At 47.7% G+C, this 27223-nt stretch overlaps 4 protein-coding genes and 1 long non-coding RNA gene across 10 annotated transcripts in view; 3 read left to right on the top strand and 2 right to left on the bottom strand.

Annotated features, from left to right (window-relative positions):
- galnt14 (UDP-N-acetyl-alpha-D-galactosamine:polypeptide N-acetylgalactosaminyltransferase 14 (GalNAc-T14)) overlaps window positions 1-1806 on the bottom strand; it is a 125840-nt gene extending 124034 nt beyond the window's left edge. Inside the window, exon 1 of the mRNA XM_023952946.2 lies at window positions 1669-1806. Coding sequence (XP_023808714.1) covers window positions 1669-1806 — 138 coding nt within the window. The remainder of the gene's footprint in view (window positions 1-1668) is intronic.
- btbd9 (BTB (POZ) domain containing 9) lies at window positions 1769-11433 on the top strand. Of its 2 annotated transcripts, none has more exons than XM_020700251.3 (12): window positions 1769-2205; window positions 6440-6634; window positions 6748-6935; window positions 7565-7928; window positions 8352-8619; window positions 8694-8913; window positions 8980-9099; window positions 9169-9278; window positions 9477-9666; window positions 9741-9848; window positions 10040-10118; window positions 10329-11433. In XM_020700251.3, the coding sequence occupies exons 3-12, from the start codon at window positions 6751-6753 to the stop codon at window positions 10518-10520; spliced, it is 1836 nt and encodes a 611-aa protein (XP_020555910.1). In that variant the 5' UTR covers window positions 1769-2205; window positions 6440-6634; window positions 6748-6750; the 3' UTR covers window positions 10521-11433. The 2 variants fall into 2 exon arrangements, 1 of the variants encoding a protein (XP_020555910.1); XR_013653968.1 differs by having other exon boundaries at window positions 2066-2205; window positions 9741-9947.
- A 1018-nt stretch (window positions 11434-12451) lies between these two features.
- LOC144990039 (uncharacterized) lies at window positions 12452-15952 on the top strand. Its single transcript, XR_013653970.1, has 2 exons — window positions 12452-12676; window positions 13000-15952. It is a non-coding gene; the product is annotated as an uncharacterized LOC144990039 (long non-coding RNA).
- A 116-nt stretch (window positions 15953-16068) lies between these two features.
- Window positions 16069-23342, top strand: LOC101174243 (AN1-type zinc finger protein 3). 3 transcript variants are annotated; one of them, XM_023952788.2, is made up of 6 exons: window positions 16069-16816; window positions 19677-19717; window positions 20134-20259; window positions 21236-21301; window positions 22245-22397; window positions 22729-23342. In XM_023952788.2, exons 1-6 carry the CDS (start codon window positions 16752-16754, stop codon window positions 22881-22883), a joined length of 606 nt encoding a protein of 201 aa, XP_023808556.1. In that variant the 5' UTR covers window positions 16069-16751; the 3' UTR covers window positions 22884-23342. The 3 variants fall into 3 exon arrangements, with proteins under 3 accessions (XP_023808556.1, XP_078798632.1, XP_020555909.1); XM_078942506.1 differs by lacking the exon at window positions 22729-23342 and adding an exon at window positions 22559-22634 and having other exon boundaries at window positions 22245-22494; XM_020700250.3 differs by lacking the exon at window positions 21236-21301.
- Window positions 23343-24464: 1122 nt separating this feature from the next.
- Window positions 24465-26171, bottom strand: alv (alveolin). Of its 3 annotated transcripts, none has more exons than XM_011493153.4 (10): window positions 26015-26171; window positions 25890-25949; window positions 25754-25792; window positions 25644-25691; window positions 25530-25576; window positions 25343-25412; window positions 25158-25272; window positions 24883-25055; window positions 24724-24805; window positions 24465-24652 (listed from the first exon to the last, which is right to left on the bottom strand). In XM_011493153.4, the coding sequence occupies exons 1-10, from the start codon at window positions 26049-26051 to the stop codon at window positions 24520-24522; spliced, it is 804 nt and encodes a 267-aa protein (XP_011491455.1). In that variant the 5' UTR covers window positions 26052-26171; the 3' UTR covers window positions 24465-24519.
- Between the last annotated feature and the right edge of the window lie 1052 nt (window positions 26172-27223).

The following is a 27223-nucleotide window of genomic DNA, read 5'->3' as shown; positions in this document are numbered from 1 at the left end:
CTGTCTCCCTTCATTAACGAGCCAGTTCTGCTGACTCCCTTAACGAGCCGGTTCTGCTCACTCCCTTAACGAGCCGGTTCTGCTCACTCCCTTGACGAGCCGGTTCTGCTGACTCCCTTAACGAGCCGGTTCTGCTGACTCCCTTAACGAGCCGGTTCTGCTGGCTCCCTTAACGAGCCGGTTCTGCTGTCTCCCTTCATTAACGAGCCGGTTTTGCTGTCTCCCTTCATTAACGAGACGGTTCTGCTGACTCCCTTAACGAGCCGGTTCTGCTCACTCCCTTAACGAGCCGGTTCTGCTCACTCCCTTAACGAGCCGGTTCTGCTGACTCCCTTAACGAGCCGGTTCTGCTGACTCCCTTAACGAGCCGGTTCTGCTGTCTCCCTTAACGAGCCGGTTCTGCTGTCTCCCTTAACGAGCCGGTTCTGCTGTCTCCCTTCATTAACGAGCCGGTTCTGCTGTCTCCCTTCATTAACGAGCCGGTTCTGCTGACTCTTCAGACTGCTGTCAATAAACCAGCACAGCTCAGCAAACCCAGAGATCCCAACAAAGCCGTCCAGATTCCCTCCAGCAGAGTCAGGAAGTCCAGCTTCAGCAAACACGTGCACGCGTTTACACGTGCACAGAGGACATTCATGAATACAGCCATGTCAGCGTAAAATCAAACCAGCTAATTAATTATCCATCCAGAAACATCCGACCTCACCGTTCTTTAAATGAAGGAACCCACTGCGGGGGTGGGGGGTTAGATTTGAGTGTGTGTGGATGGGCCCCACCCTTTTTGATAAACATCTACATTGTAAAGTCATGGTGATAAACTTCCTGCAGCTTGTTGCCTCTTTTTGTTTGTAAAACAAACAAAATGTGTTTCTTGGTCATCTTCCAACTATTTTTTACCCCCTTTATCTGTCCTGCCCCCACCCCCCCGTGTCTTCAGTCCAAAAACGAAACGCTCACAGCTGTCATGAATAAAGTTTGTCCTCAGATCCAGAAGGGGTTTATACTAACAGACTCCTCCTGTGTCTACATGACCCCCAATGGTAACAGTAATGTCTGGTCACCACTAGAGGCCCCCGCTCAGCTGATAGATGACCACATACAGGAAAAAAAACAGCTGCTCTTACCTGGAACCTGCAGGAGGACAAGCAGAAGCCCCCCCGCCCCTACTTTGGGTTGGGGGGCTTTCATACCTGCTAACAAATCCCAGCAGGAAACCGTGCACGTACATGCACTGTGAGCACTTCAGCAGCTTTAGTTCTAACCAGCAGCGCTGTGAAGGCCGGTGACGGACCATGTTGACCTGCTGACCTCCAGACAGATTCCATGAGGAACATGAACTTTCTGAGAACTGACGGACGTTTGGTCATCAGAGTGTTCCTCAGAGATTCCCTGATGAAGATCCTACAGAGGAGTTTAAAAACCGACGTTTTTTTTCAGTTTAACCTAAACAACAGACGTTGTTTCATCCTGTTTCTGACTTTATGACTTTTTTTTAGACAAATGTTATCAATAAATGAATCCTGACTCCCCCACTGCATCCTGTTTCTGACGTTATTGGTTTCATCAGGACAAATTTCCATCTATCGATGAGTTTGCTGATCAGACAAACGTCAGATCAATCATATGTTCTCCAGTCAGCACCACGCGCTCTTTTCCTCGCGCACTCACCTGACTGTCGGCAGCCTCTCCCCCTCCGGCCCCCCCGGGCTCCGGTAACTTCCTCCGGCTCAGCTCCAGCAGGTAAAACAGCGCTCCCAGCCACACCAGCACTGCCGCGAGCGCCGCGAGCCTCCGCCACGCGCGCATCGTTCCCGCTCCGCCCGCGAAGAGCCGGTGGCTTCGGCCCGCGCGCCGTCACAGCTCCATAGTGAGCTCGCGGAGCTCAGAGAGCTGAATCGGCGCGAGCTCTCTGTCAACTCTGAGCGCGAGCGTCTCAAAGACACGCCTGACAGCACGTCCGCGTGCGTGCCAGGCGTTTGGGCGCGTGTGGTGACCATTCCCGGTAGTTTCCCATCAGGACCCGCGCGGGGAGGCTCGGTTCTAGTCTGACAAACAGGAAGTCCCGCTCGGTTCGGTTTGGAAGTGAGTCGCGAGGGTCTGACAGGACCCACAGTCTCAAGAGGACACCTGCGCGTGCTCGTGCGTGTTGGTACGCGCGGCAGTGGAGCCCGAGGAAAGGTGGAGGAGCGCCACCTGCCGAGTCCGGTGAGTACTGACCCGGAGAGGCTTCTCCAGAACCGAACTCTGTTCACGCATGAAAGCTGTGGTTCTCCGGAAGGTTCTGGAAGACCGACAAGCCCAGAGACCCTGACAGTAACGTTTGTGGGTCATGTTTCTATTGGCGGCCGGTTCTGTTTCTGTTCGGTTTGGTTCTGAATGTTTGACCAGAGAAAGTTACAGAAATAAAATAAAAACGTTTTAAAAAACGAGAATGAAACAACAAAAACGATCATAGTGAAAAAAATGTGAATAAAAAGTCCGTTTCACTGAACTTCCCACCGAACAGAACCTGCAGAACTGAAGCGAACCCAGAAAAACTTTTGTCTGTTTGGCTGGAGCGCCATCTAGCGTTCGTGCAGAGAACTTGCGGATTCTGGGTCAGAGTTCGGTTGACGTCCCAAAATAAACCCGAATGATGACGAACACAAACGACATCAGTCCGAATAGAAAACGTCCGTCTGTCTGGATGTGTCACATGAATAAAAAATGTTCTCAATTGTTTCTATCGCTTTGCTTTATTTTATTTATTTTTCTATCGCTTTTTGGGTTGAGATATTCAGATTGTTTCCTCAGACATGAAGAATTTAACCTTAAATGTGACCTTGCTGTTCCTCCAAAAGAGTATGCTATTGTTTTTGATGCAGTTACTTACTACTGAAATCTGTGAACTCTTTAAAGATACTGTACTTGATGAAAATATCTCCTTCTTATCTCTAAGTGACACTCCTTCTTCTTTCTCTTTGGGCTTTTCCCATCAGGGGTCGCCACAGCGAATCATCCTTTTCCACCTCACTCTATCATGAACATCTTCTACCCTAACATTAGCCAACTTCATGTCCTCTGTTAGGACATCCATATATCTCCTCTTTGGCCGTCCTCTTGCCCTCCTGCCAGGCAGCTCCATCTCCAACATCCTTCTACCAATATATCCACTATCCCTCCTCTGAACATTTCCAAACCATCTCAGTCTGGCTTCTCTGACTTTGTCGCTAACACAGGCAACATGAGCCGTCCCTTCTCTAAATCTACCAACACACAATGCAGCTCCTTCTGACCTTCTCTGTACTTTTCCAACAACATTCTCAAAGCAAAAATGGCATCAGTGGTGCTCTTACGGGGCATGAAACCATACTGCTGCTCACAGATCTCCACCTTCTTCCTAAGCCTGGCTTCCACTACTCTTTCCCACAGCTTCATTGTGTGGCTCATCAACTTTATTCCTCTATAGTTGCTGCAGTTCTGCGTGTCACCCTTGTTCTTAAAGATCGGAACCAGAATGCTTCTCCTCCATTCCTCAGGCATCTTCTCACTCTCTAGAATCCTATTGAACAACCTTGTTAGAAATTCCACTGCTGTCTCTCCTAAGCACTTCCATACCTCCACAGGTAGGTCATCAGGACCAACGGCCTTTCCGCTCTTCATCCTTTTCAGAGCCTTCCTAACCTCATCCTTTCCAATCTCTGCTACTTCCTGCTCCACAACAACCACATCTTCCTCCCTTCTTTCCCTGTCATTTTCCTCGTTCATCAGCTCCTCAAAATACTCCTTCCATCTTTTCTGTACACTCTCCTGGGTTGTTAGCACCTTTCCATCTCTGTCCTTAATCACCCTTATCTGTTGCACGTCCTTCCCATCTCTGTCTCTCTGTCTGGCTAGCCTGTACAAGTCCTTCTCTCCTTCCTTTGTGTCTAACCTGTCATATAGTTCATCGTAAGCTTTCTGTTTGGCCTTTGCCACCTCTCTCTTCACTCTACGCTGCGCTTCCTTGTACTCCTGTCTACCTTCCTCAGTCCTTTCTACATCCCACTTCCTTTTAGCCAACCTCTTCCTCTGGACGCATTCCTGTACTTCCTCATTCCACCACCAAGTCTCTTTACCGTCTTTCCTCTTTCCAGATGACACACCTAGCACCTTCCTACCTGTTTCCCTGATAATCTCTGCTGTAGTTTCCCAGTCCTCTGGAAGCTCATCCTGACCACCCAGGACCTGCTTCAACTTCTGCCTAAATTCCTCACAAGTTTCTTCATTCTGTAGCTTCCACCACTTGGTCTTCTTTTCTGTTTACCCTCTCTTCTTCTTCCTGACCTCCAGAGTCATCTTACACACCACCATGCGGTGCTGTCTGGCTACACTCTCTCCTACCACCACTTTGCAGTCATTAACCTCTCTCAAATGACCTCGTCTACATAGGATGTAGTCCACCTGAGTACTCCTACCTCCACTTCTGTATGTCACTCTATGTTCCTCTCTCTTCTGGAAGTAAGTGTTGACTACAGCCATTTCCATCCTCTTCGCAAAGTCCACCACCATCTGTCCCTCCAGATTCCTTTCCTTCACACCAAACCTGCCCATCACCTCCTCATCACCTCTGTTGCCCTCACCAACATGCCCATTAAAGTCTGCTCCAATAACAACTCTCTCTCCTCTGGGGATACTCTCTATGACCTCATCCAACTCACTCCAGAATCTCTCCTTCACTTCTAACTCACAGCCAACCTGTGGCGCATACCCACTGACTACATTCACCATCACCCCTTCAATTTCTAACTTTAGGCTCATCATCCTGTCTGAGACTCTTTTCACCTCTAGAACACTGTTTACAAACTCCCCCTTCAGAATCACACCTACCCCGTTTCTCTTCCTATCAACACCATGATAGAACAGTTTGTATCCTCCTCCAATACTACGTGCCTTGCTGCCCTTCCACCTTGTCTCCTGCACACACAGTACATCTACCTTCCTTCTCTCCATCATGTCTGCCAGCTCTCTGCCTTTCCCTGTCATTGTGCCAACGTTAAGAGTCCCTATTCTCAAACCTATGTTCCTGCCTTTTCCCTTCTCTCTCTGGCCACGGACCCTTCTGCCTCCCCTCTTTCTTCCACCAACAGTAGTCAAATTTCCACCGACACCCTGTAGGTTAACAGCATCGGTGGCGGTCGTTGTTAACCCGGGGCTCGACCGATCCGGCATGTCTAAAGTTTTGTGGATGATTCGCATGGTTATTTTGGCAATTTTTACGCCGGATGCCCTTCCTGACGCAACCCTATCTATTTATCCGGGCTTGGGACCGGCACAGAAGTAACTGGCTTGCAACCCCTGTGGCTAGATTATCTCCAAGTGACACTAATGTTGGAAAATCGTGTTTCAACTAAAGAATAACAAGATCATACCTGTTTCAGCAAAATGTCATTTCGGTTCCTCTGCTGTCTTCTACTAGAGAAATCTATTTCTGACTTGCCCTGGAAAACTTTTGGAGCCTGCATCAGAAATGACTAATTAATAACAAGATGAAAGATGTCTCCTACAAACATCTACATAGAATCTATCCCACTAATCAATACATGCTAAGATATTGGAACGACCTAACCGGGACGTCACTTTAGCGGGGAAGCAAGGTCAAGCTGCTAAAGAAGAGGCTTCATTGGAGAGCTGTCTGTGCCTCATACACCGCAGACGCCGGACAGTCTCAAAGACTAATAAACAGGAAAAGAACCAAAGATTCCTTTTCTAGATCAGGTCAGTTCATTCAACCACACTTAAACAGCCCAAACAACATGGAGGTCACTTCTGCTTCCAGCCCTCTCACTCAAGGTTTCCCCCCCAAAACTCCCCACTTCCCATGAGTCTTAGGGGCTAAAGGCGGGGCTAACCCCCAGGTCGCTACAATATAATAAGATAATCGACTCCAACTGTACCTTTTGTAAAAGAACAACCAGAAAACAATCAGGCACCTATTTTGCACGTTTTATAAATCACAAATTAGACTCACAATTTCAGATGAAATTTGAATATATCATATTTGGCCTACATGAAAAGAACATAAAATCAAACATAAAAGTAGCAATTAATCTAATTATATTTATTAGGTAAGTTTTCATTTACTATATTACTATACATTTATACTTTACTCGTACTCTCTGAGGTAGATCTGATACATTTATTTATACCATACATACTATACCATTACTATACATTTTCAATGCATAGTAATGTGTTTTTGTAAAATTTCTTTTGTAATACATGTAGCATCCCCTGGCATTGTTATGACTATTGATCTTGTCATGCATATTTGTTCTATTTGTTTTGAACAATAAAGTTCAAAAAAATATTCAGATTGTTTCAGAAAATCAAGGACGTTTTCAGTAACAACAGCGCCCTCTGCTGGCCGTTCGTGATACGTTGCGATGAAGAAATCTTTGTTTATCCTCTTTTCCGGTAGGGGGCGATAAAGAACCGTGAATTACGTCAAAGAACCGGAAGTTGATGTCCGTCGGCCAGCATCCGTTTCCGCTGCTCCGATGTAGGAGGGATCGGCTCTTTTGAGCTGTTTTTCTTTTTATTTCTTTAAAATCTGATCTGTGTGGCGCTTTTGGAAGAAGTTTCGTTCGTAAGGGAGGTGCGCGGTGGCTGCTGGGTAAGTTTGGAGGGCGAATGACGGCGGTGAGCGTGAGGTGAAGCATCACTCCGTGGCTTCCTGACGGTGGCTGTGGGTTAGCCTAGCGGGAGCTAACGTCTGGTGTCCGGCAGACCATGAGCAACAGCCACCCCCTGCGGCCGCTGGCCTCCGTGTCGGAGATCGACCACATCCACCTGCTGTCGGAGCAGCTGGGCGCGCTGGTGCTCGGGGAGGAGTACAGTGACGTCACCTTCATCGTGGAGGGGAAGCGCTTCCCGGCGCACCGGGTCATCCTGGCGGCGCGCTGCCACTACTTCAGGTAAACAAGCGGCGGTTCTAGTCTGACGGAGAACCCGCAGAGCGCACGGGGACGTTTACTCACGTCATCGTTCTAGAGTTCACCCATAACGTTCCTGCGGGTTTCAGGACTTTAGGTTCTTCAGGATCCATACGGTTCTCCATCATATTTATTCATGGGGTTCTGTGTTCTGGGGAGAAGACAGGTGGAGCGTTCCTAACAACACTTATGGTCCACCACTGTGTATTATGTGGTTCTAGATACAGGTTATTGCCTGGTATTCTGGAGGACAGCTTTAAATCAAGGAAATAAGAATCAGTATTTTGACAGAATCAAACGTTTATTCAATGAAGTGATCAGAAAGATCAGTTTGACACGTGTCTTCCTGTCATGGTCTTTGCCCCCGGGGGGGTAAAGAGGCTGTTTTAAGGTCATTTGACTCTGACTGTTCCTTTCTGTTCTGTTTGCATCATGGATCTGATGGATTTGTTAGCTCAGATTGACCTGTTGGGTCTCATGGATCCGTTAGATCCGATAGACTGGTTAGACCTGATGGATCGGTTGGATCCGTTGGGTCTGATGGATCTAATGGCTCTGAGCTCCGGGGCGTTCAAGTGTCCTTCACATTAATGTTGGCGTGGCCCCTTCAGGGCCCTGCTGTTCGGTGGGATGAAGGAGTCCCAGCCCCAGGCCGAGGTGCGTTTGGAGGAGACCCGAGCTGAAGCCTTCTCCATGCTGCTGAACTACCTGTACACGGGCCGGGCCAGCCTCAGCTCTGCCCGGGAAGAGGTTCTGCTGGACTTCCTGGGTCTGGCTCACCGGTACGGCCTCCAACCTCTGGAAGACTCCACCTCCGACTTCCTGCGGACCATCCTGCACATCAACAACGTCTGCCTGGTGTTCGACGTGGCCTGCCTGTACTGTCTGAGCGCGCTCAGTGCAGCCTGCTGCGCTTACATGGACAGACACGCCCCTGAGGTGCTGAACTCAGACGGGTTCCTGACGCTCTCCAAGGTAAACTCCTGTTCATACATATTAATCTAACGAATGCAGCTGAAGTGTGAGGAAAAGTATCAGTATCACCTGGACCGGTTCTGCAGCTCATCAGAGACCGGATCAAACATTCAAACAGAAGAACTTCTAGATACAAATGTTTTCATCTGTCTTGTATATTCCTGTAAAAATTCTTCCTAAAGCTGGCTTCATATTCCTTCCTTCAATCCTAGAGACGTTTCTTCTCCTTTGGTCTCAAATGTGTAAATATTTGTTGAACCCACAGAGACATGGAATATTTGTTTCTATTGTGGTTCTTCAAAGAACGAGTTCTCTAGAGGCCTTTCATGTCCTAGCCCCGCCCCTTCCTGCTGTCAGCCTATGGTACTCTGGAGCAGGTGGTTGTGTGTCCTCACTTCCTCTTAATGGGGGGGCTGTGTGCAGGTCGCTCTGCTCACCGTGGTCCAGCGGGACTCCTTCGCTGCCACGGAGAAGGACATCTTCCAGGCGTTGTGCCGCTGGTGCCGCCACCACCAGGATGGAGACCACACCCAGGAAGTGATGTCAGTGGTGCGCCTGCCGCTCATGACGCTGACGGAGATGCTGAACGTGGTGCGACCTTCTGGCCTCGTGAGTCCGGATGACCTGCTGGACGCCATCAAGACCCGCTCCGAGAGCCGCAATATGGACCTGAACTACAGAGGGATGCTGAGTGAGTCCCCGCCTCCGTCGCCGCCTTTGGTCCTGCCCCTCAAACTCACAGCAGGAATCTTGGAATCATTTCAGTTCCGGAAGAGAACCTCGCCACCATGAAGCACGGAGCCCAGGTGGTCAAAGGCGAGCTGAAGTCGGCGCTGCTGGACGGAGACACTCAGAACTACGACCTGGACCACGGCTTTTCCAGACATCCCATCGAAGAGGACGGCCGGGCCGGCATCGAGGTCAAGCTGGGTCAGCCGTCCATCATCAACCACATCCGCCTCCTGCTTTGGGACCGGGACAGCCGGTAAGGAGCTGCCGTCAGTGGAGACGTTCTCCGCTGTTCTGCTTTTAACGCCTGCTGCGTCCGCAGCTCGTACTCCTACTACGTGGAGGTGTCCATGGACGAGCTGGACTGGGTGCGGGTGGTGGACCACTCCAAGCACCTGTGCCGCTCGTGGCAGAACCTTTACTTCACGCCACGAGTCTGCAGGTGAAGCCGACTCTGAAGGAACGAGCGGCCCGGTTCTGCAGGAAGAAACTAAAAGCTTTTCTCCGTCAGGTACGTCCGCATCGTCGGGACCCACAACACGGTCAACAAGGTCTTCCACCTGGTGGCCTTTGAGTGCATGTTCACCAGCCGCTCCTTCACGCTGGAGAACGGCCTTCTGGGTAAGTTTCACTGGTTCCGATTCCGAGAACCGCTTTGGTTATGGTCCGGTTTGATTTACTGTGTAGAACGGAGGAGCAGAATCCTGAATGTTTACATGAAAACGGTATTTTTCTGGAGTTGAAGGGGGATTGAGTCATGTCACGGATCAAATGTTCGCTGATGGAGTCCATCCCTTCATCTGCTGCTTTCACCTGCAGTTCCTGCGGAGAACGTCGCCACCACCGCCTGCTGTGCCAGCGTCGTGGAGGGCGTGAGCCGCAGCAGAAATGCCTTGCTCAACGGTGACACTCGCAACTATGACTGGGACTCGGGGTACACCTGCCACCAGCTGGGCTCCGGAGCCATCGTCATCCAGCTGGCGCAGCCGTACGCCGTGGGCTCTCTGAGGTAGATGTGATCCTGACGCCCGCCGGTCTGCTGAAACGCTCTGACGGACAGAACCCTCCCCCGCTCTGCTTCAGGCTGCTGCTGTGGGACTGCGACGAGCGCTCCTACAGCTACTACATCGAGGTGTCCACCGACCAGCAGCACTGGGTCCGGGTGGTGGACCGGACCAAGGTGGCGTGTCGGTACGGAGTCGCCTTCATCTTCGTCGCTTTGATTCCAGACTCGGGATGGATTTTCACCTCTTAATAAATAATTGATTTGTGTAAAAACATCAAAGAAAGGTCGTTAAAGTGAAGCAGATCAAAGACGTGAGGAAAGCATCAAAGGTTTCTGCGTGTCTGATGAAGATCATGTGGTTCCTCCTCTGTCTCAGATCCTGGCAGACGCTGACCTTTGATAAGCAGCCCGCCTCCTTCATCCGCATCGTCGGGACTCACAACACCGCCAACGAGGTAACGTCTCACCTGCACCTGCCCCACAGGGGCGAGCAAGGGCAGAAGAGGGAGAGGGGGTAGATCAGGAAAAGAATGGAGGCAACAAGCGGTGGAACAGGCGGAGTGTGTGTGGGTGTGTGTGGGGGGGTCGCCCTTTGGTGTTTGACATGCCCGATGGGTGCACGTACGTGTGCACGTGTGTTGATGCCCTGTGTGCGTTTCCTGAAGGTGTTCCACTGCGTTCACTTTGAGTGTCCGGCCCAGCTGGACACCGAGGTCACTGAAGGTTCTCCGGGTTTGGACCCGTCGGATTCTGGGGGGGCCGCCCCGCAGCAGCAGCGGTCCCAGCGGGCCTCGCGCTCCCACAGTCTGCTGTCCGGCCAGCCCTCCTCCTCCTTCTCCTCTGCACCTCTCCATTGAAAGAAGCCCCTCCCCTTCCGCAGACAGGTGTTGCAGCACCTGCCGTGCTTTTTGCACAGACTCCACCGCTCAGATTGCACTGTTACGATGCTGCCGGACGCTCCGCCACAGCAGCGTGGAGCGCAGCTCTCGTCTTCCCTGGTCAGTGTGGACGGTTCATGGAGGTGAAGCGTGCAGCCGCAGGAAAGACCAGCGGGGGGAGGGGTCACATGGCATCAGACATGTTTTTCTAAACAATGACCTGAAAAGAATATTTCATATCGTCCAGTCAGCAAAGCCGTTTTCTCAGTACTTTGTAGGAAATACCCGAGTGCAAAACGCATCCAGGAAATCCCAGACTTTCACAATAAAACACTGCTTTGCTAAGAAAACACAAACCTTTGCCGATAGTTGTGTGAGTGATGAGAGCAGAAGGTTGTGGTCCGGGACCGTTCTGAAGGACGGCCCGCCCCCTCTGGACAGAGAGAAAGCTGCAGCTTCACACTGTGGAACCAGCAGGAAGTGACACTTCTGACCGCGTTCAAAGTTTTCCTGTTTGTGTTTTTGAATGAAGCTGCTGTGCATCAGCGTCCTGCGTGTGTTTGCACTTTGAGTCCATGTATTCTAAAACCTGAAACACTTGGAGTGGCGTTTTTTTTGGTTTAGACGTGTATTTAAATGAAATGGTTGAATGAATAAACCGGGTTTAGTTCCGGTCAGACTGTGATGTAGAAGCTGGGAACCGGTTTGGTTCCTTTGGCAGATGTTTTAAAAACTGATGTTTTTTTTATTTCTTGTTCTGTAATTTCCTCTTTCGTACGTGACGTTTCTGAGGCGCTGCATTCATCTGAGGTTGTCTCCTGACGGTTCCTCCTTGTGACGTCATGATGACGTCACTCTGTGAGGCTGTGTCATTAAACGTTGCCACTCTGCAGCCCATCGTCTGTTTCTTGTCTCTGAAGCCGTTTCCATGGTTACTGCCCCAAAACCCGCTGTCTCATAGTCATAGTTATGGTTTCACAGATGTCAGTTTTGAGAGAGTGGAGTGAGAAACTTCATCTTCAGGTTCATAAGGAACGCGTGATGTGGTTTCCGGAAGATGGCGGAGTGAGTGGTGGTGTTTGAGGCAGGGTCTGAAAGAGAAACCAATTTTTGTGTCCAATTAGGAATTTGGGTGAGACCAACCTTCCCCAGAAGTGTCAGAAAATCAATATTAGGAAAGAAAAAAAAAACGGATTACTCCAGATATATTTTTCACGTTTTTTCTCTACTGCATGAAGAATGGCTAACCCAAGACAAGCTAACGTTAGCGACCATGATTATGACCTCCCGGCTCTTGAAAACAGCTGTGAGGAAGAAGAAACAGTGCAAATGGAGCAAACGGTTACTGAGGATGTGAATGACCCGATCTGCTTAAACAGCCCAAACCCAAAAAGAACGAAGAAACGAGGAGCCACGAAAAAACAAGATGGCGCTGGTGATGCTAGCCTCACTCACGCCATGCAGGCTATTCTAACCAGATTTGACGGCCTTGATTCCCGTATGGATGAAATCCAAACAGCTCTGAAAAGATTTGACGACTTGGAAAAGAAATTGGAAGGCATAGAGAATCGGATGGATGGGATTGGAAAATCTACAAAAGAGAACACAGAAAATATTGTGAAGCTGCAAGAAGAACGCGTGGAGCATCTCTCATTAGAAAACAAAGAGTTGAGAGAGAAATGTCTGGAGAGCGAAAGATATAAGAGGAGATGGGACCCGCTGCTGATGGGGGGGCCTGAGAAAGACAAGGAAAACACCAGAGAGGTCCTCCTCAGCATCCTCACCAGAGTGGTTCCGATGTCTGTGGAGAAGCTCCGGGACACCGTCGACACCGTTCATCGGCTGGGAAAAGAGGCGCAGTGAATAACAACACGCCAAGAGCCATAATCATCCAGTTTGCAATGCGCACGGTGAGAGACGAAGTGTGGAGATAATCCAAGGAAGACAGAGTCTGCAAAGAGATGAAGATCTACTTCAGGGAGGACTTTTCCAAAGAAGATCGGGAAGCAAGAGCCAAACTCTGGCCGATGGTGGAGCGAGCCAGACGGAGCGGGAAGAGAGCCTTTCTGAAGGAGGGGTACGGCTGATGAAGGGAGGACAGTGATGCCATGACGACCAGAGACCATAGCTTCAAGGTCTGTTTTTGTTGAGCTTTAGAAGGTTGTCATTTCAAGGTTGATAACAACAAGGTTTATAATTTAAAAAAAATAAAAAATAACTTTTACTATTCTTGGGGAAGTTGGTCCATTTATGTTGCTTTATGGTTTTGGACAGACATTCTGCTCATTCCTGCGTCTTCAGGAAATCTCAGCGTTTATTTAGACACCAAGGATTCTGTTCAGTGTTCAGGTCTATTTTATTTGTTTCTTTAAATACCAGAGGTTTGAAAAATATTACAAAACGCAAGGCACTCTTTTTATTTTGTAAAGAACTTAAGGCGAATCTAATTTTACTGCAGGAAACCCACTCAGGTCCAGCAGATGAAGTCTTTTGGAAACAACAATGGGGAGATCCGGTCCTTTCCTCACACGGCACGAGCCGCTCAGCAGGAGTCAGGATTCTGTTGAACAGGTTTTCAGGGAAGTTAATGAGGCATCTTGGAGATGGAGAAGGTCTCTGGTTGTTAGCAGCTATTGAAATGAATGAGCAAGTCATCATTGTGCTGACTTTATATGGGGACAATAACAAAGTACAAAATAAGAATATGTTGGAAAAAATTGCTAAGGTTTTGTTGGAATGGAAAATTTCTCATGCAACAGATAAAATAATTATTGGAGGAGACTTTAACATTGCTTCAAACTCTTGGCTTGATAGATGGACAACAACCAGAACACAATGATGTCATCAGAAACTTCTGTTTGTCGACAAACACATTTGATTACTGGAGATTAAAAACCCCCACATCTAAAAACTATACATGGATCAGTGCATCAAACAATAACCAGCGATCAATAATAGATTATTGGCTCATTTCTCAACCTTTATCTGCTCATGTAGGAAACTGTCAAATAGAACCGTCTCCACTTACTGACCATTGTTTAATCAGCCTTTCCCTAAAACTGTGCAAAAATACACACCCATCTCACAACACGTGGAAATTCAACAATAAACTTTTAATAAATGATATATTTATTAAGGAGATCAAATCTCTATGTTTGAAAGTCAAGGGAATGGAAATGACAAACAAAGGGAAGTGGGAGGGGCTTAAATTTGAAAGCAAACGTATAGCAAGTGAAATTGGAAAAAATGTTGTAAAAAATAGGAAAATAAAGCAAAAGGAAATTGTCAGAAAGATGAATATTTTATGCAACAAGGCTGATCCTTCAGAGGAAGATCTGGCCGAGCTAAACATGCTCCAAAAACAACTTGATGAGATTTATTCAGAAATAGCAAACGGTGCGTTTATACGATCCAGAGCTAAATGGATTGAAGAGGGAGAAAAAACACAACATACTTCTATGGATTAGAAAAATGTAGACAAACAAAAAAACAATTAGGTAAAATAAACAAAAATGGAAGATTAATTGAAGACCCAGAGCAAATTAATTCTGAAATATTTTCATTTTACTCAACTTTATATGGCTCAAATTTTTGCCAAGAAAATTGTGACATATTCTTATTTAATGTTTTCTTTATTTCAAACGCTGGAACATTTTGGATTTGGAAAAAAATTAACACCCAGAATAAATGTAACATGTGGAATAAGGCAAGGATGTCCAATATCACCAAAAATTTTCATTTTATGTACTCAACTCTTAGCATACTTAATTCTAAACAACCCTAATTTTCAAGGCATTAAAGTTTTTGATTTTGAATTCCGCCTTAGCCAGTTTGCAGATGACACAGTATTTTTTCTAAAAGACAAAAACATGGTAATGGAAGCCCTACAAATTATATCCATTTTCTCAAAAGCTTCTGGTCTTCAATTAAACTTACAAAAATGTGAATTACTACCCCTGTTCTCTTGCCTGGAAAAAGAAATGTTTTCAATCCCAGTAAAACATGAAGTGAAATATTTAGGAATTAAATTAATTAGAGATGAAAAAGAAAGGGAAGAAATAAACATAATGGAAAAAATTAACCAAATGCAGAAATCATTCAATCACTGGTTAATCAGAGATCTAACCATTTTTGGAAGAAATTTGTTGTCCAAATCTGAAGGAATTTCAAAATTAATATATCCGTGTCAATCTCTCTACATTAACCCAAAGAATGTTAAAAAAATTAACTCAGTTATTTATAAATTTATTTGGAGAAATAAGACCCATTACATCAGAAAATCTCAACTAATTAAGGAATATAATTTAGGAGGTATAAAGACGACTGATTTTGAATCAATGATTGGAACCTTTAGAATAAAATGGTTAAAAGACTTTATGGCTAACCCTGACTCAATATGGTTTCATATTCCCAAAAACATCTTCAATAAATTAGGTGGATTAGATTTTTTGCTTAGATGTGACTTTGAAATTTCCAAACTTCCTATAAAGATTTCAGAATTTCACAAACAAGTACTTTTCCACTGGAAAATGATATTTAGCCACAATTTCACTCCTCACTGCGCCCCCCTGTGGAACAACAGAGTAATGACCACAAACAGGAAGACCATTTTTCATCCGAATTGGTTTGATCACAAGATTATTTTTGTAAGTGACATTCTTGATTCAAATGGAGAAATTCTTCAGTTAAGAGACTTCAAAAGTAAATATGATATTGAATGTTCAACCAAAGAATTCCAGAAAACCTGCAGAGCAATTCCAATTGCTTTAATACATTTAATAAAAAATACAATACTGTCTTCCTATGTTCAAATTAAACTACCAAATTTAGTAATAGGAGAAATAAAACTTAATGAAAAAAAATGTGATAATAAATACCTAAACAAATCCTTTAAAGGTACATCATATCATGACTTTAATAGAAAAGGGAAATACAAAATAACTGAGACACCTGTCAGTCACATCTGGTGCTCAATTTTGGAAATTCATAAAATGGCCAGTGGCCCCCAAAATAAAAGAAATGCAGTTCAAAATTATAAACAATTATTACCCTTCGGCAGAGACATTGAGAAGCAGATTTGGCTTTGAGGTTGATCCGTGTGATTTCTGTCATGTAGCCCCAGAAACAACCCAACAGCTGTTTTTTTCATGTCCAGTGATCCAAAGATTCTGGCAAGATTTTCATAACTGGCTTAGTCAAAAAATTAACAACATACAATTCACAGAAAAACATATTTTGTTTTATAACAGTAAGTTGCCAAAAGAGTCAGCAAACTTAGTGAACATCCTCCTTCTTTTGGGAAAATATCATACCCATAAGAAAAAGTGGAAAAAAGATCGTCCGAACCTCCTGTGTTTTCAAAATGAAGTCAAATTGTATTTATCCTCATTAAAATGTATTCACAACTCAAATCCTTTCATTGATGACATTTGAAACTCTGCTACAGAATGGTTACAAATCTAGGGTCCAGATTGTTGATTGCCTTTTTTTAATTTATGCTGATGTCTTTTAATATCTTTATACATGCTTCTTTGTTTTTGTTTTTTTTTATCTTTGTTTTTGGAAAAGAGCTGTGCCTTGCATCTTTGTGTGTAGTGTCTGCGAGAGTTTTGTATTGATTATATTTCAATTAGAAAAAAAAAAAAAAAAAGAAATTCAAATCAGGTTACAAAAAAAAAAAAAAAAGGAACGCGTGATGTTATGATTACATTTGTATTAACAGAGAATTTCGCCAGAAAAAATTAATCATAAAGGATCTTATTATGATTTATGAATTTACAAACACTGAAAGAAATGTTTCCGTTTTAGGGATAAATTCTGACGTTTTGTTTGTTTTGTTTTTTCATTGGTTGTGTTTGATATTTCCGGTTTGCCAGAGGTGCTTCCGGTCACGTGGGGAGGTTGGTCTATTATCTGTTTTTCCCTTTCATGCCGCCCTCCCCCACGTATGTCACACTGCTGCTTCGGAGCTTGTCCCCTGGCGGCCCGGGGCCCCGCAGGTTCCTGAGCCGGAGTCATCGCAGGTGAAGCCGCGGACGTCCACCGGAAGCTCCCGCTGCTGGGTTTTTCCTCCTGGAGCGGAGCTTTAAACCCCCGGAAGCTGGAGCACACTTCCGCCTCTGTCCTCCGGACTTCAGAGGAAAAGGTTGGAACCAGCAGGCCCCGGACTCATCCCCGGACTCGCGTATCCGCCTCCTCCGTGCGGGAGTGATGGGAGACACGAGTGGACGCAGCGAAGCCGCGCTGCCGCCCCGCTGCCCCTGCGGGTTCTGGGGGTGAGTGAACCGAACGAAACAAACAGCTGCTGTGTTTGTGCTCCGTGGAGCGGGGGGAGGGGGGTTGTTGGTTGACGTGGCCGTGAATGTTTCCCCGTCGTTTGAAGCCCGGAGGGGATTTACATTATTTACGGGCAGCAGGTTCCGGTCACCGCTGCGCTGCTTCCGCCCAAAGAAAACTCGCGTGTGGCTGAGAGCCACAGTGCGCGTGCGTCTGATCTAAACGGCAAATGGACACAATGAGGTTCCCATGGGCGAAGAGGTGATACCATCATGACACGGTCACGTGACTTCTTTTGCTGGATGTCAGGACGTACCTGTTGGCTGACAGGTGTTTCCTGCAGCACAGGTCCCGCCCACAGTCAAAGGCGGGGCTTACCTGGACAGACCATCACGGGCCACACAGCTGTATGGTTCAGGGGTGTCAAACTCCAGGCCTCGAGGGCCGACCTGGTTTTTCAGAAATCCTGCCTCATCTGCTGTGGATTACCTGGATCAGGTGTGTTTAGCCCATAAGGAGCTTCAATGGCAGCTTGGTTAGCAAACATGCAGGACAGCGGCGCTTGAGGCCTGGAGTTTGACACCTGTGGACTTTAATGTAATGTTATGTAAATGTGTCATCTTATTTTGATCTTTTAGGGTGATTTTAACCGGGACTGCAGATGAAAAATAGCCTTTTGGCTAACTCCGGCATACTGACAGGAATGTTTATTCACATGCGCTGGCTCTGTGTCAAATAAACGTAAAAATAAAACACAGATTCAGGGGCCTTCTGGAATCCCCAGTGAACCCATGCAGCATGTTTCTGGACTGTGGGAGGAACCCACACAGGCCGGTCTTATCGCACGGACGGTTCTACTGATCGGACGGACGGTTCTACTGATCGGACGGACGGTTCTACTGATCGGACGGACGGTTCTTCTGATCGGACGGACGGTTCTACTGATCGGACGGACCGTTCTTCTGATCGGACGGACGGTTCTTCTGATCGGACGGACGGTTCTACTGATCGGACGGACCGTTCTTCTGATCGGACGGACGGTTCTTCTGATCGGACGGACGGTTCTTCTGATCGGACGGACGGTTCTACTGATCGGACGGACCGTTCTTCTGATCGGACGGACCGTTCTTCTGATCGGACGGACGGTTCTACTGATCGGACGGACGGTTCTACTGATCGGACGGACGGTTCTACTGATCGGACGGACCGTTCTTCTGATCGGACGGACGGTTCTACTGATCGGACGGACGGTTCTACTGATCGGACGGACGGTTCTACTGATCGGACGGACCGTTCTTCTGATCGGACGGACGGTTCTACTGATCGGACGGACGGTTCTTCTGATCGGACGGACGGTTCTACTGATCGGACAGACGGTTCTACTAATCGGACGGACGGTTCTACTGATCGGACGGACCGTTCTTCTGATCGGACGGACGGTTCTACTGATCGGACGGACGGTTCTACTGATCGGACGGACGGTTCTACTGATCGGACGGACGGTTCTACTGATCGGACGGACGGTTCTTCTGATCGGACGGACCGTTCTTCTGATCGGACGGACCGTTCTTCTGATCGGACGGACGGTTCTACTGATCGGACGGACGGTTCTACTGATCGGACGGACGGTTCTACTGATCGGACGGACGGTTCTACTGATCGGACGGACCGTTCTTCTGATCGGACGGACGGTTCTTCTGATCGGACGGACGGTTCTACTGATCGGACGGACGGTTCTACTGATCGGACGGACCGTTCTTCTGATCGGACGGACGGTTCTACTGATCGGACGGACGGTTCTACTGATCGGACGGACGGTTCTACTGATCGGATGGACGGTTCTTCTGATCGGACGGACGGTTCTACTGATCGGACGGACGGTTCTACTGATCGGACGGACGGTTCTACTGATCGGACGGACGGTTCTACTGATCGGGCGGACCGTTCTTCTGATCGGGCGGACGGTTCTACTGATCGGGCGGACGGTGCTACTGATCGGACGGACCGTTCTTCTGATCGGACGGACGGTTCTACTGATCGGACGGACGGTTCTACTGATCGGACGGACCGTTCTTCTGATCGGACGGACGGTTCTTCTGATCGGGCGGACGGTTCTACTGATCGGGCGGACGGTTCTACTGATCGGACGGACGGTTCTACTGATCGGACGGACGGTTCTTCTGATCGGACGGACGGTTCTACTGATCGGACGGACGGTTCTACTGATCGGACGGACGGTTCTTCTGATCGGACGGACGGTTCTACTGATCGGACGGACGGTTCTACTGATCGGACGGACCGTTCTTCTGATCGGACGGACCGTTCTTCTGATCGGACGGACGGTTCTACTGATCGGACGGACGGTTCTACAGATCGGACGGACGGTTCTACTGATCGGACGGACGGTTCTACTGATCGGACGGACGGTTCTTCTGATCGGACGGACCGTTCTTCTGATCGGACGGACGGTTCTACTGATCGGACGGACGGTTCTACTGATCGGACGGACGGTTCTACTGATCGGACGGACGGTTCTACTGATCGGACGGACGGTTCTACTGATCGGACGGACCGTTCTTCTGATCGGACGGACGGTTCTTCTGATCGGGCGGACGGTTCTACTGATCGGACGGACGGTTCTACTGATCGGACGGACCGTTCTTCTGATCGGACGGACGGTTCTACTGATCGGACGGACGGTTCTACTGATCGGACGGACGGTTCTTCTGATCGGGCGGACGGTTCTACTGATCGGACGGACGGTTCTACTGATCGGACGGACGGTTCTTCATCATTTATGGTTCCAACAGTAATTAATAATATTCTAAAATGTTTCTGTGGTTCTCTTTGTTTCTTCAGGTCCAGTAAAACCTTGAACTTGTGCTCCAAATGTTTTGCTGGTGAGTAATTTTCTCAGATTTCCCTGCAAAGACTCAAATGCCTACATGCACACGCACATGCACGTCTGTATCTGTGTGGTTTGGTTTTGTGGACAGCAGAAGGTCATGTGACCACCGCAGTCCTGAGCTGAAGTGTTTTTGAGATGCATTCAGTCGTTGAGATGTTGAAGTTCAAAGCAGTTGGAGACGTTTTTCCCGTTCCTGTAAGGATCCATGACCGGGTCCAGACAGAGTTCTTAGAGCCAAGCTGGGTGGTTCTGTTTCATTATTTTCTAGTCTAGAATCTGTTCTGATACTTTCTAAACAATCACTGCTCTGCGTTTACCCAGAATGCATCAGCCCGGTTCAGTAACAAACCGTTAGAAATTCCTCTGGATCTCCATGTTCTCACAGCGTCTCCATCTTGTCCTCTGCAGACGTCCAGAAGAAGCAGCCAGAGGACGACTGCACCCCCCCATCCCCCCAAGGCCCCACCAGCAGCCAGCCTCTGACCCTGCCCTCCACGTCAGCTGGGGAGCCCATTTTCTCCAGCCTGAGAGAAGGTGAGCAACGTTTCCCCCTCCTCATTCAAGAGGGGCTGAACGGTGGGGGGCAATAAGGATGGGGGGGGGGCTGTTTTTTGTCTTGTCTGCTGTGGGAGAACAGAGTTCTAGGAAGTTTAGTGCAGAGGTCAGGAGGTCGTTTCATCCACAGACCAATCATGGAGACGGCTCTGTGTTTGTGGTTCTCCTGAAAAGTGGCTGCAGAACATGTAGAACACGCAGAGAACACGTCTGATCCAATGGTTTGGAACTCCTCTTCATGTCTGCTGTCAGCCCAAACGGACCCAGAACAGCCATCTTCAGATCACGGACCTGTTCCTGACACACAGGTTCTTTGGAACCTTAGGATCATGTTCTGCTTGGTTAGTTTAGAACAATTAAAGGTCTAGAAAATACTGCAGAATCTTTCATAGATCCAGAGCTCCTCCCCTTTTTTATTCCTGTCTAGAGTTCATCATGTTTCCCACAGACCTGAGATCTTTTCAAACTGCTTTGTGTTTTCAGCCCCGTCTCCACGGAGACCAGACTCCTGCAGCAGCATCTTTGTTCAAACATTAGATGATAGTCTTTGAATCTCCTAAAAAAACTAAACTTTTTCCATTTTTAGCTGCTAGAATCTAAAACTAAAGTTAGAATAAGAATCTGTTTCTCATGGAGTTTGGTGGAGAACGACCTAAACCAGACTCTCCATGTGAGTCCTGGCATGTCTTTATGATTCAGACTTTTCAAACGTCCTCAGTCAGAATCCAGCTGTGCTGAACATCTGTGTTAACATCTGGTTCTGATGACGGTTCTTCTGGCTTCAGTTCAGGTAAAGTAAACCGACACGTCTGCCCAGAATCTGAAGCTAAAGCCTCTGCTTTGGTCTTCAGATACCGTCTGCTGCTTCATGGTTCTTCACCTGTTCTCCTGACTGCTTCCCACAGTCAAGGTGACCTTCAGGTGTCGGGTTCTCACATCACAACTTTGTTTGCAGGGGGGCTGTCCCCACAACCAACCCAGGACCTGCAGTGCACCTCCACCAAACGCCCCAGAGAAGCAGGTACTTCTTCTGCCAGCAGGTCCGTCTGACCCCCCCCCCCCCCCCCCCCCCCCCAAACCTTTCAACCTTTTCTGAGCCACGGCACACTTTAACCTTAAAAAAATCCCGCGGCACACCAGCATCCAAAAATTAAAAAAAGAAGGAGAAACTCATGGTCTGTATTGATCTACAGCCCCTCCCTCCACAATCTCACGTGCATTTTTGAGATAATTGTTGCAGAAAAAGCTGGAAACTGCAGCTGTTTTTTTTTCTAAAAGATGCAATAAAAGTTAAGTTAGAAGATTTAAAAACAGTTTGATGTGTGTTCGTTGGTTTCAAGACGTTTAACAACAGATCTCCGTATTCGCTGTCACTCTCACAACCCAATGCATCATGGGAGATGTAGTGCATAAAACGGCCGGAGATCGGTTTTCGGAGCTTCATGGTTTTGTTCACTTGTTCCACGGTCTGATACCGGATTCTGTGGGAAGCTACACCGCTAAAGACGAGCTTTAGCTGCTATTTTTTTTAGAACTGAGCGACTTTACGAGCTAAATCGGGACAAGGAAGTGAAGACTTTAACCACTTCTGATTGGTCAGACTGATGACATGTGATTAAGCCTCCAAGAATGATTGGTGGAGACAGTTAAAGGGACGGGACGTTTCCAAAATACAGCCGAAGGTGCAGCTGAATCGCGGTACCTTATCAAAATGTCTTTAATAAAATAAAATAAACACAAAGAAAAAGTATTTTATGATCTTTTATATTCCTAAGTCCTCAGTGTTTTATCAGGGCCTGTTTGGATGAACAGAGAGCTGAAATCATGGAGATGGAAAATGTTTTTAGATCAGTTAATGAGGGCAATTTCCCACGGCACACTTGACCATCTCTCACGGCACACTAGTGTGCCGCGGCACACTGGTTGAAAAACACTGCTCTAAGGTTCCGTTTTGTGTGCTCCAGCGTCAAGCCCGGAGAGCGGGGCGTCGCCAGAAAAACGGCTGAGGGAGGGGGCCGGTGAGGATGAAGGGCCCAGACAGAAGAACCGCCGGCGTTGTTTCCACTGCCAAAGCAAACTGGAGCTGGTTCAGCAGGAGCTGGGGTCCTGCCGCTGCGGTCAGTGCAGCCGATGGACAGACGGATGGATGGATGGATGGATTCATGTACAGATAAATGGACAGATAGATGGACACACGGATGGATGAATAGATGGGTGGACGGATGGACGGACGATTGGAGGGACAGATGGATGTATGAATGTACAGATGAATGGGTAGATGGACGGATGAACGGACGGATGGATGGATACAGATGGAGGGGTGCACGGATAGAGGAATGGGTGGATGGATGGATGGATGAACGGAGGGACAGACGATTGGATAGACAAATGGATGGATGGACACGTGGACATGCAGAGTTCCTGATCTGTGTCCTCCTCCTCCTCCAGGCTTCGTCTTCTGCATGAGGCACCGCCTCCCAGAGCAGCACAACTGCCGGTTCGACCACCTGGGCCGCGGCCGTCGGGACGCCATCCTGAAGATGGTGAAGCTGGAGCGGAAGGTGGGCCGCTCCTGCCAGCGGATCGGAGAGGAGTGCTCCTGAGGACCAAGGGCTGCTGCTGCACCTCCTGCAGATGCTGGCTTCTGTCTCCAGGAGAAATCCGGTTGAAGGACGGACTGGGATGTTTGGGATTTCAGCCTCCAGTTCTCCGCTGTGGAGCTGCCCCCTCCCTATTCGTTCCCCATTCTTGGATGATTTCTTGGACCCTCCCCCCGTCAGTCCCGACCTTTCCAGCTGAAGATCTGCCAGCGTTGAGGAGGTTCTGCTTCTTCAGCACCGTGTGGTCATCAGGACTCCAAAAGCTGGAGTGGATCAAACCTAAAAACTGAGGACAAAACCTTTTCTGGACCTTTGACATGAAGATTATTTAACCTCATATCCGTTTGTCAGACATCCCATAATTTCTACATGTAGTAAAACTGATTTTCGTTGGTTTATTTTTCTGTTTCTGCTTAAAAAAAAGTTTGAGAAGAAAAATAAAAATGTAACTGAACATCTGAAGAGTGTCTGGGGGTTAAAGTTCAATCTGCCCAAAGGACTCAACAGTCCTGGATGAAGGTTTTTAGAACGACAGTTTTCACAACGTTTGCTGCTGAACGGCTTCTAGATCTTTGTTCCAGATGTTTGATGAGCTGAAAGTCCATCCCAAGCCTTTCAGACGTGTCAGGCTTTTCTCCACGGTCACGTGACGGGTATGCAGAGTCTGTTTGCAGGCTTGGCCCTTTTTCAGGACCTCTGCAGTCTGTCTGGGCGTGCTGTCAATCAACTTCTGGGCCCAATCCTGACAGCAACCCATTCCTTCAGTGGGTTGTTCCACCCGCCTCTTAAGGGTTGACCAGCTTCTCAATGGGATTCAGATCTGGGGACTTTCCAGGCCGTGGACCCAAAATGTCAACGTTTTGGTCCCTGAGCCACCTAGTCTTATTGCCTGGTGCTCCATGGTTCTGGAAAATGCATTGTTGGAAGAAGTTGCTGTTAGGCACCATTCTGTGTTCATGGTTGTGGTTTGGGGCTCACTCAAGATTGAGCCCCTTAGATGAGAAGCGACCCCACTTGGTCTCGGGATGCTCTCTTTTGGCGCCACAGGACTGATGGTGGCGCTCACCTTTGGGCATCTGCAAAGGCTTGTCCAGAGGCCCAAACAATTGGAAAGATGCATCATGGGAGATTCTGCCCCAGTCCTTTCAGACTAAGATCTGTCCCTGGTGTTTTTTTGGGGAAGTAGTGGCTTCTTTGCAGCCCTTCCTGACACCAGGCCATCTTCCAAAAGCCTTACTGGGATGCAGATGCACTCACAGCTGCCTGGACGCCCTGAAGCATCTTTATTGAACCCCGGTCCTTGATGAGCCTATAAATTGATTTAGGTGCCATGTCAGTTTTATTCCATCAAGGCCAGTGCTGAGCCCAGTCGGGTTTCAATTCCAGAACCCCTTCATCTTTACTTTCTAACCCAGGGCAAAGCAGACTAATGACACACCAGGGGCAGAAGTTGGATTTTAGAGTTCATGTTCACCCACTGACCTCTAGAGTCTTAACATCTGGATCTGCATCTTTGTGACAGAGTCTGCAGACCAGCTTTTAGCCTTTAAACTTCTTCTAAAGAGCAGAACTTCCAGCTTCAGGTTAACAGATCCAGAAAGCAGTTTATTTAGACCATCTCCCCCCCACATCTGTGATGTCAGTATTTGGAGCCACAGCGGTAGAGAGTGTTGATCTTCTGGATGTCCAGTTGGCTCAGACGTTTCCTCTGACCAATGTTCACTCCTTCATTGGGCTGGATGGTTGGACTTCCGTCTTTGCTAAAGTAAGACCTTTAAGACCAAAGAGAGGTTGCATCTTTAAGTTAAACTTGAGGGGGTGCAGTGAGCGGGCTTGGACTCACGTTCCGTAGTGCATGATGGATCCAAAGTCATACGGCAGGTTTAGGGTGTCTCCCATTTTCACATCAAAGTTTCCTTGTTTGCCTGAAATGACAAATCGGATCCTGTCGTCATTTCAGGCCTGAAGGCAGAAACTCTGTGCCCGTGTTCTGATCACTAACCTGGTTTGATGTTATCCCAGATCACAGAGATGAACTGGTCCCGGTCGTACCGGGTGTGCTCATGATACATGCCCACGGCGTGCACCAGCTCATGGCAGAGGTTCCCCACCGAACACGTGGATCCGAAGTAGACCGATTGGGCTCCTCCACTGCAGCCGACGTAGGAGGCGCAACTGGGGGCAGAACAAGCAGGTGAGACACTGGACCAGAGCTCCAGAACCAGCCTCCAGCCGGGTCATTGGAGGCCAACGCCACCAAACGGTTCCTTCAGTTACCCGTCTCCATCCTTGATGTCCAGATAGTTGGCCTCATAGGTTCGTTCCTGGAAGCGGATGCACGTGGCGCTGGTGATCATCGAGAAGGCCTCTTTGATCTCCGACTGTCTGTGAGCTGGAGGGGGGGGGGGGTGTTAGAGTTGGAATCGGGGGTGACTGAATCCCTCCCCTCTCTGAAGGCTTACCCAGCTCCATGCTGATGGTGTATGGGATGACACCCTGGGCCCACAGCATGTTCACAGCATTCCTGTCGTCCTGCAGAACCGAGAGTCACGGTTGGTTTGATGTGAAGAAAAACAGAAATTGAAAACTTTATGGCTGATCAGAAGGAAGCCTCGGTTCCCGTTCTGAGCGTCTCAGGGTTTGTCCTACCGACAGCAAGATGTCTCCTTCAGCCACAGAGAGGTCGTTCTGCAGCTCTGAAAGACAACAGAACCGGTTCCACATGCTGGACTGAAGACAGGGGAGCTTCTGCTCATGGCTCACCTGGTAACGTTTCTGCACTGGTATTGGCGAGCTGAAGCGCTGAGGCCACTGGGACATGAAACAAGAGTCATGAGAAATGAAACACATCCTGAGGGTCTGCAAGAACCCACCTTTACCTGCACTCTGGTTGGTTGCAGTAGAATTCACACCTGTAGAAGGTTTTCCATCACATGCATGAGAACCAGTGGCTCACAGAAACTGCTGTTATTCTAGTGTAGAAGGATCAGGAACCAGACGTGTACCAACCTGGGACAGACTTGAAAGCCTCCTGTGTGGAGGGAACTGGAGCACCTGCTGCACCTGCAGCTGCAAACAAATCTGCTTTAGGATGAAGCCCTCCAGCTGAAAGCTGGAACTCTTCAGACTCTTACCCATCATAGCACAGCATAGACCCAGGAGCCCCCACATCCTGCAACTCAGACTCTTCTTCTTCCTAGAAGGAGGACCTGCTTTAAATCAGGCCCGGGTCCAATCAAACCCCCAGGTGAGGTCAGTTCTGCTGATTGGCTCCTGACTCAGCCAGGTGAGATCACATCCAACATTCATGAAATGTCCGACTAAACTCCTTCCTGATCGGCTCTAAACTCACAGATAAATGTTGTCAAGTCTTTGGTGAATCTTAGACGGTGAGAACACTAAACCGGAGTTTAAAGTTCATCAGGCTTCCTGAAATGATAAGTTGTTAGAAACTTGACTGGTCCTCAGATTATAGAGTTTAAGGATTGAACTGTTTTCTGTTTGCATGAAGGCCATTTAATTTCATGAACTTTATTAACAAAATTGACACTCAATACATATATCATAGCACAGATTCAATCGACCACTGCAGGGGCCAAAGGAAGAAAGCAATAAATGAAATCTAAATGGATCTAAGCAGAGCGTAGATGGTTTCATGAACCGGGTCAGGACGTCTTAGATTAACATTGTATAAATATTTATATCCTATTGTTGTGATTATTCTCAGCATCTGCTATCAGTACCATAGTGCATGCAGCTTACTATTAACATGGTTGAATTACACTTAATCACAATTAGTTGCTGCTAGAAGTTGAAGCTGGGAAAGTATGGAGCACTGGGGTTCTGTCCTCTACTCTCATCTACTTCTACTCTCCTCTATTCTTGATTATTTCTTTCTCATTTAGTTCTGTTTGGTGCAGTGGGATTCAGACATTGTCCCTCTTTCCCCTCCGGAGCAGTGATTCCAGATTCCAGTTGGCTGGTCTCTGCTCTCTTAGGAGTTTTTCCTGACGGAGGCTCTAAGGGCATGGATGTTTAGTTTAGTGTAATTTATCAATCAGCTACTGTATTCTAGAACTGATGTCATGTTTTGTACAATTAGTGAGATTGGTTAAGACATCTGTGTTGTGATATTGGGCTAAATGAGTCAAACTGAGTTGAATTGAATTTAAAGAGAGAGAAACATGATCAACTAAATTACAAAGCATATTTCTAATGATCACAAACCTAAAAAGATGTGGAGACAAAAGTGACTCACTAATTATTCTTATTGCTATTTTCAAGTTTTTAAAACCTTTAAATTCTCTGATTTTTCATTTAATTTAGCCTATTTTTTATTTCAC

Source organism: Oryzias latipes, chromosome 24 (assembly GCF_053564925.1).
Source record: "Oryzias latipes strain Hd-rR chromosome 24, Olatipes_Hd-rR_3.1".
Lineage (NCBI taxonomy): Eukaryota > Metazoa > Chordata > Actinopteri > Beloniformes > Adrianichthyidae > Oryzias > Oryzias latipes.
Note: the sequence above shows the minus strand (reverse complement) of the source record. Positions and strands in the feature narration are given on the sequence as shown.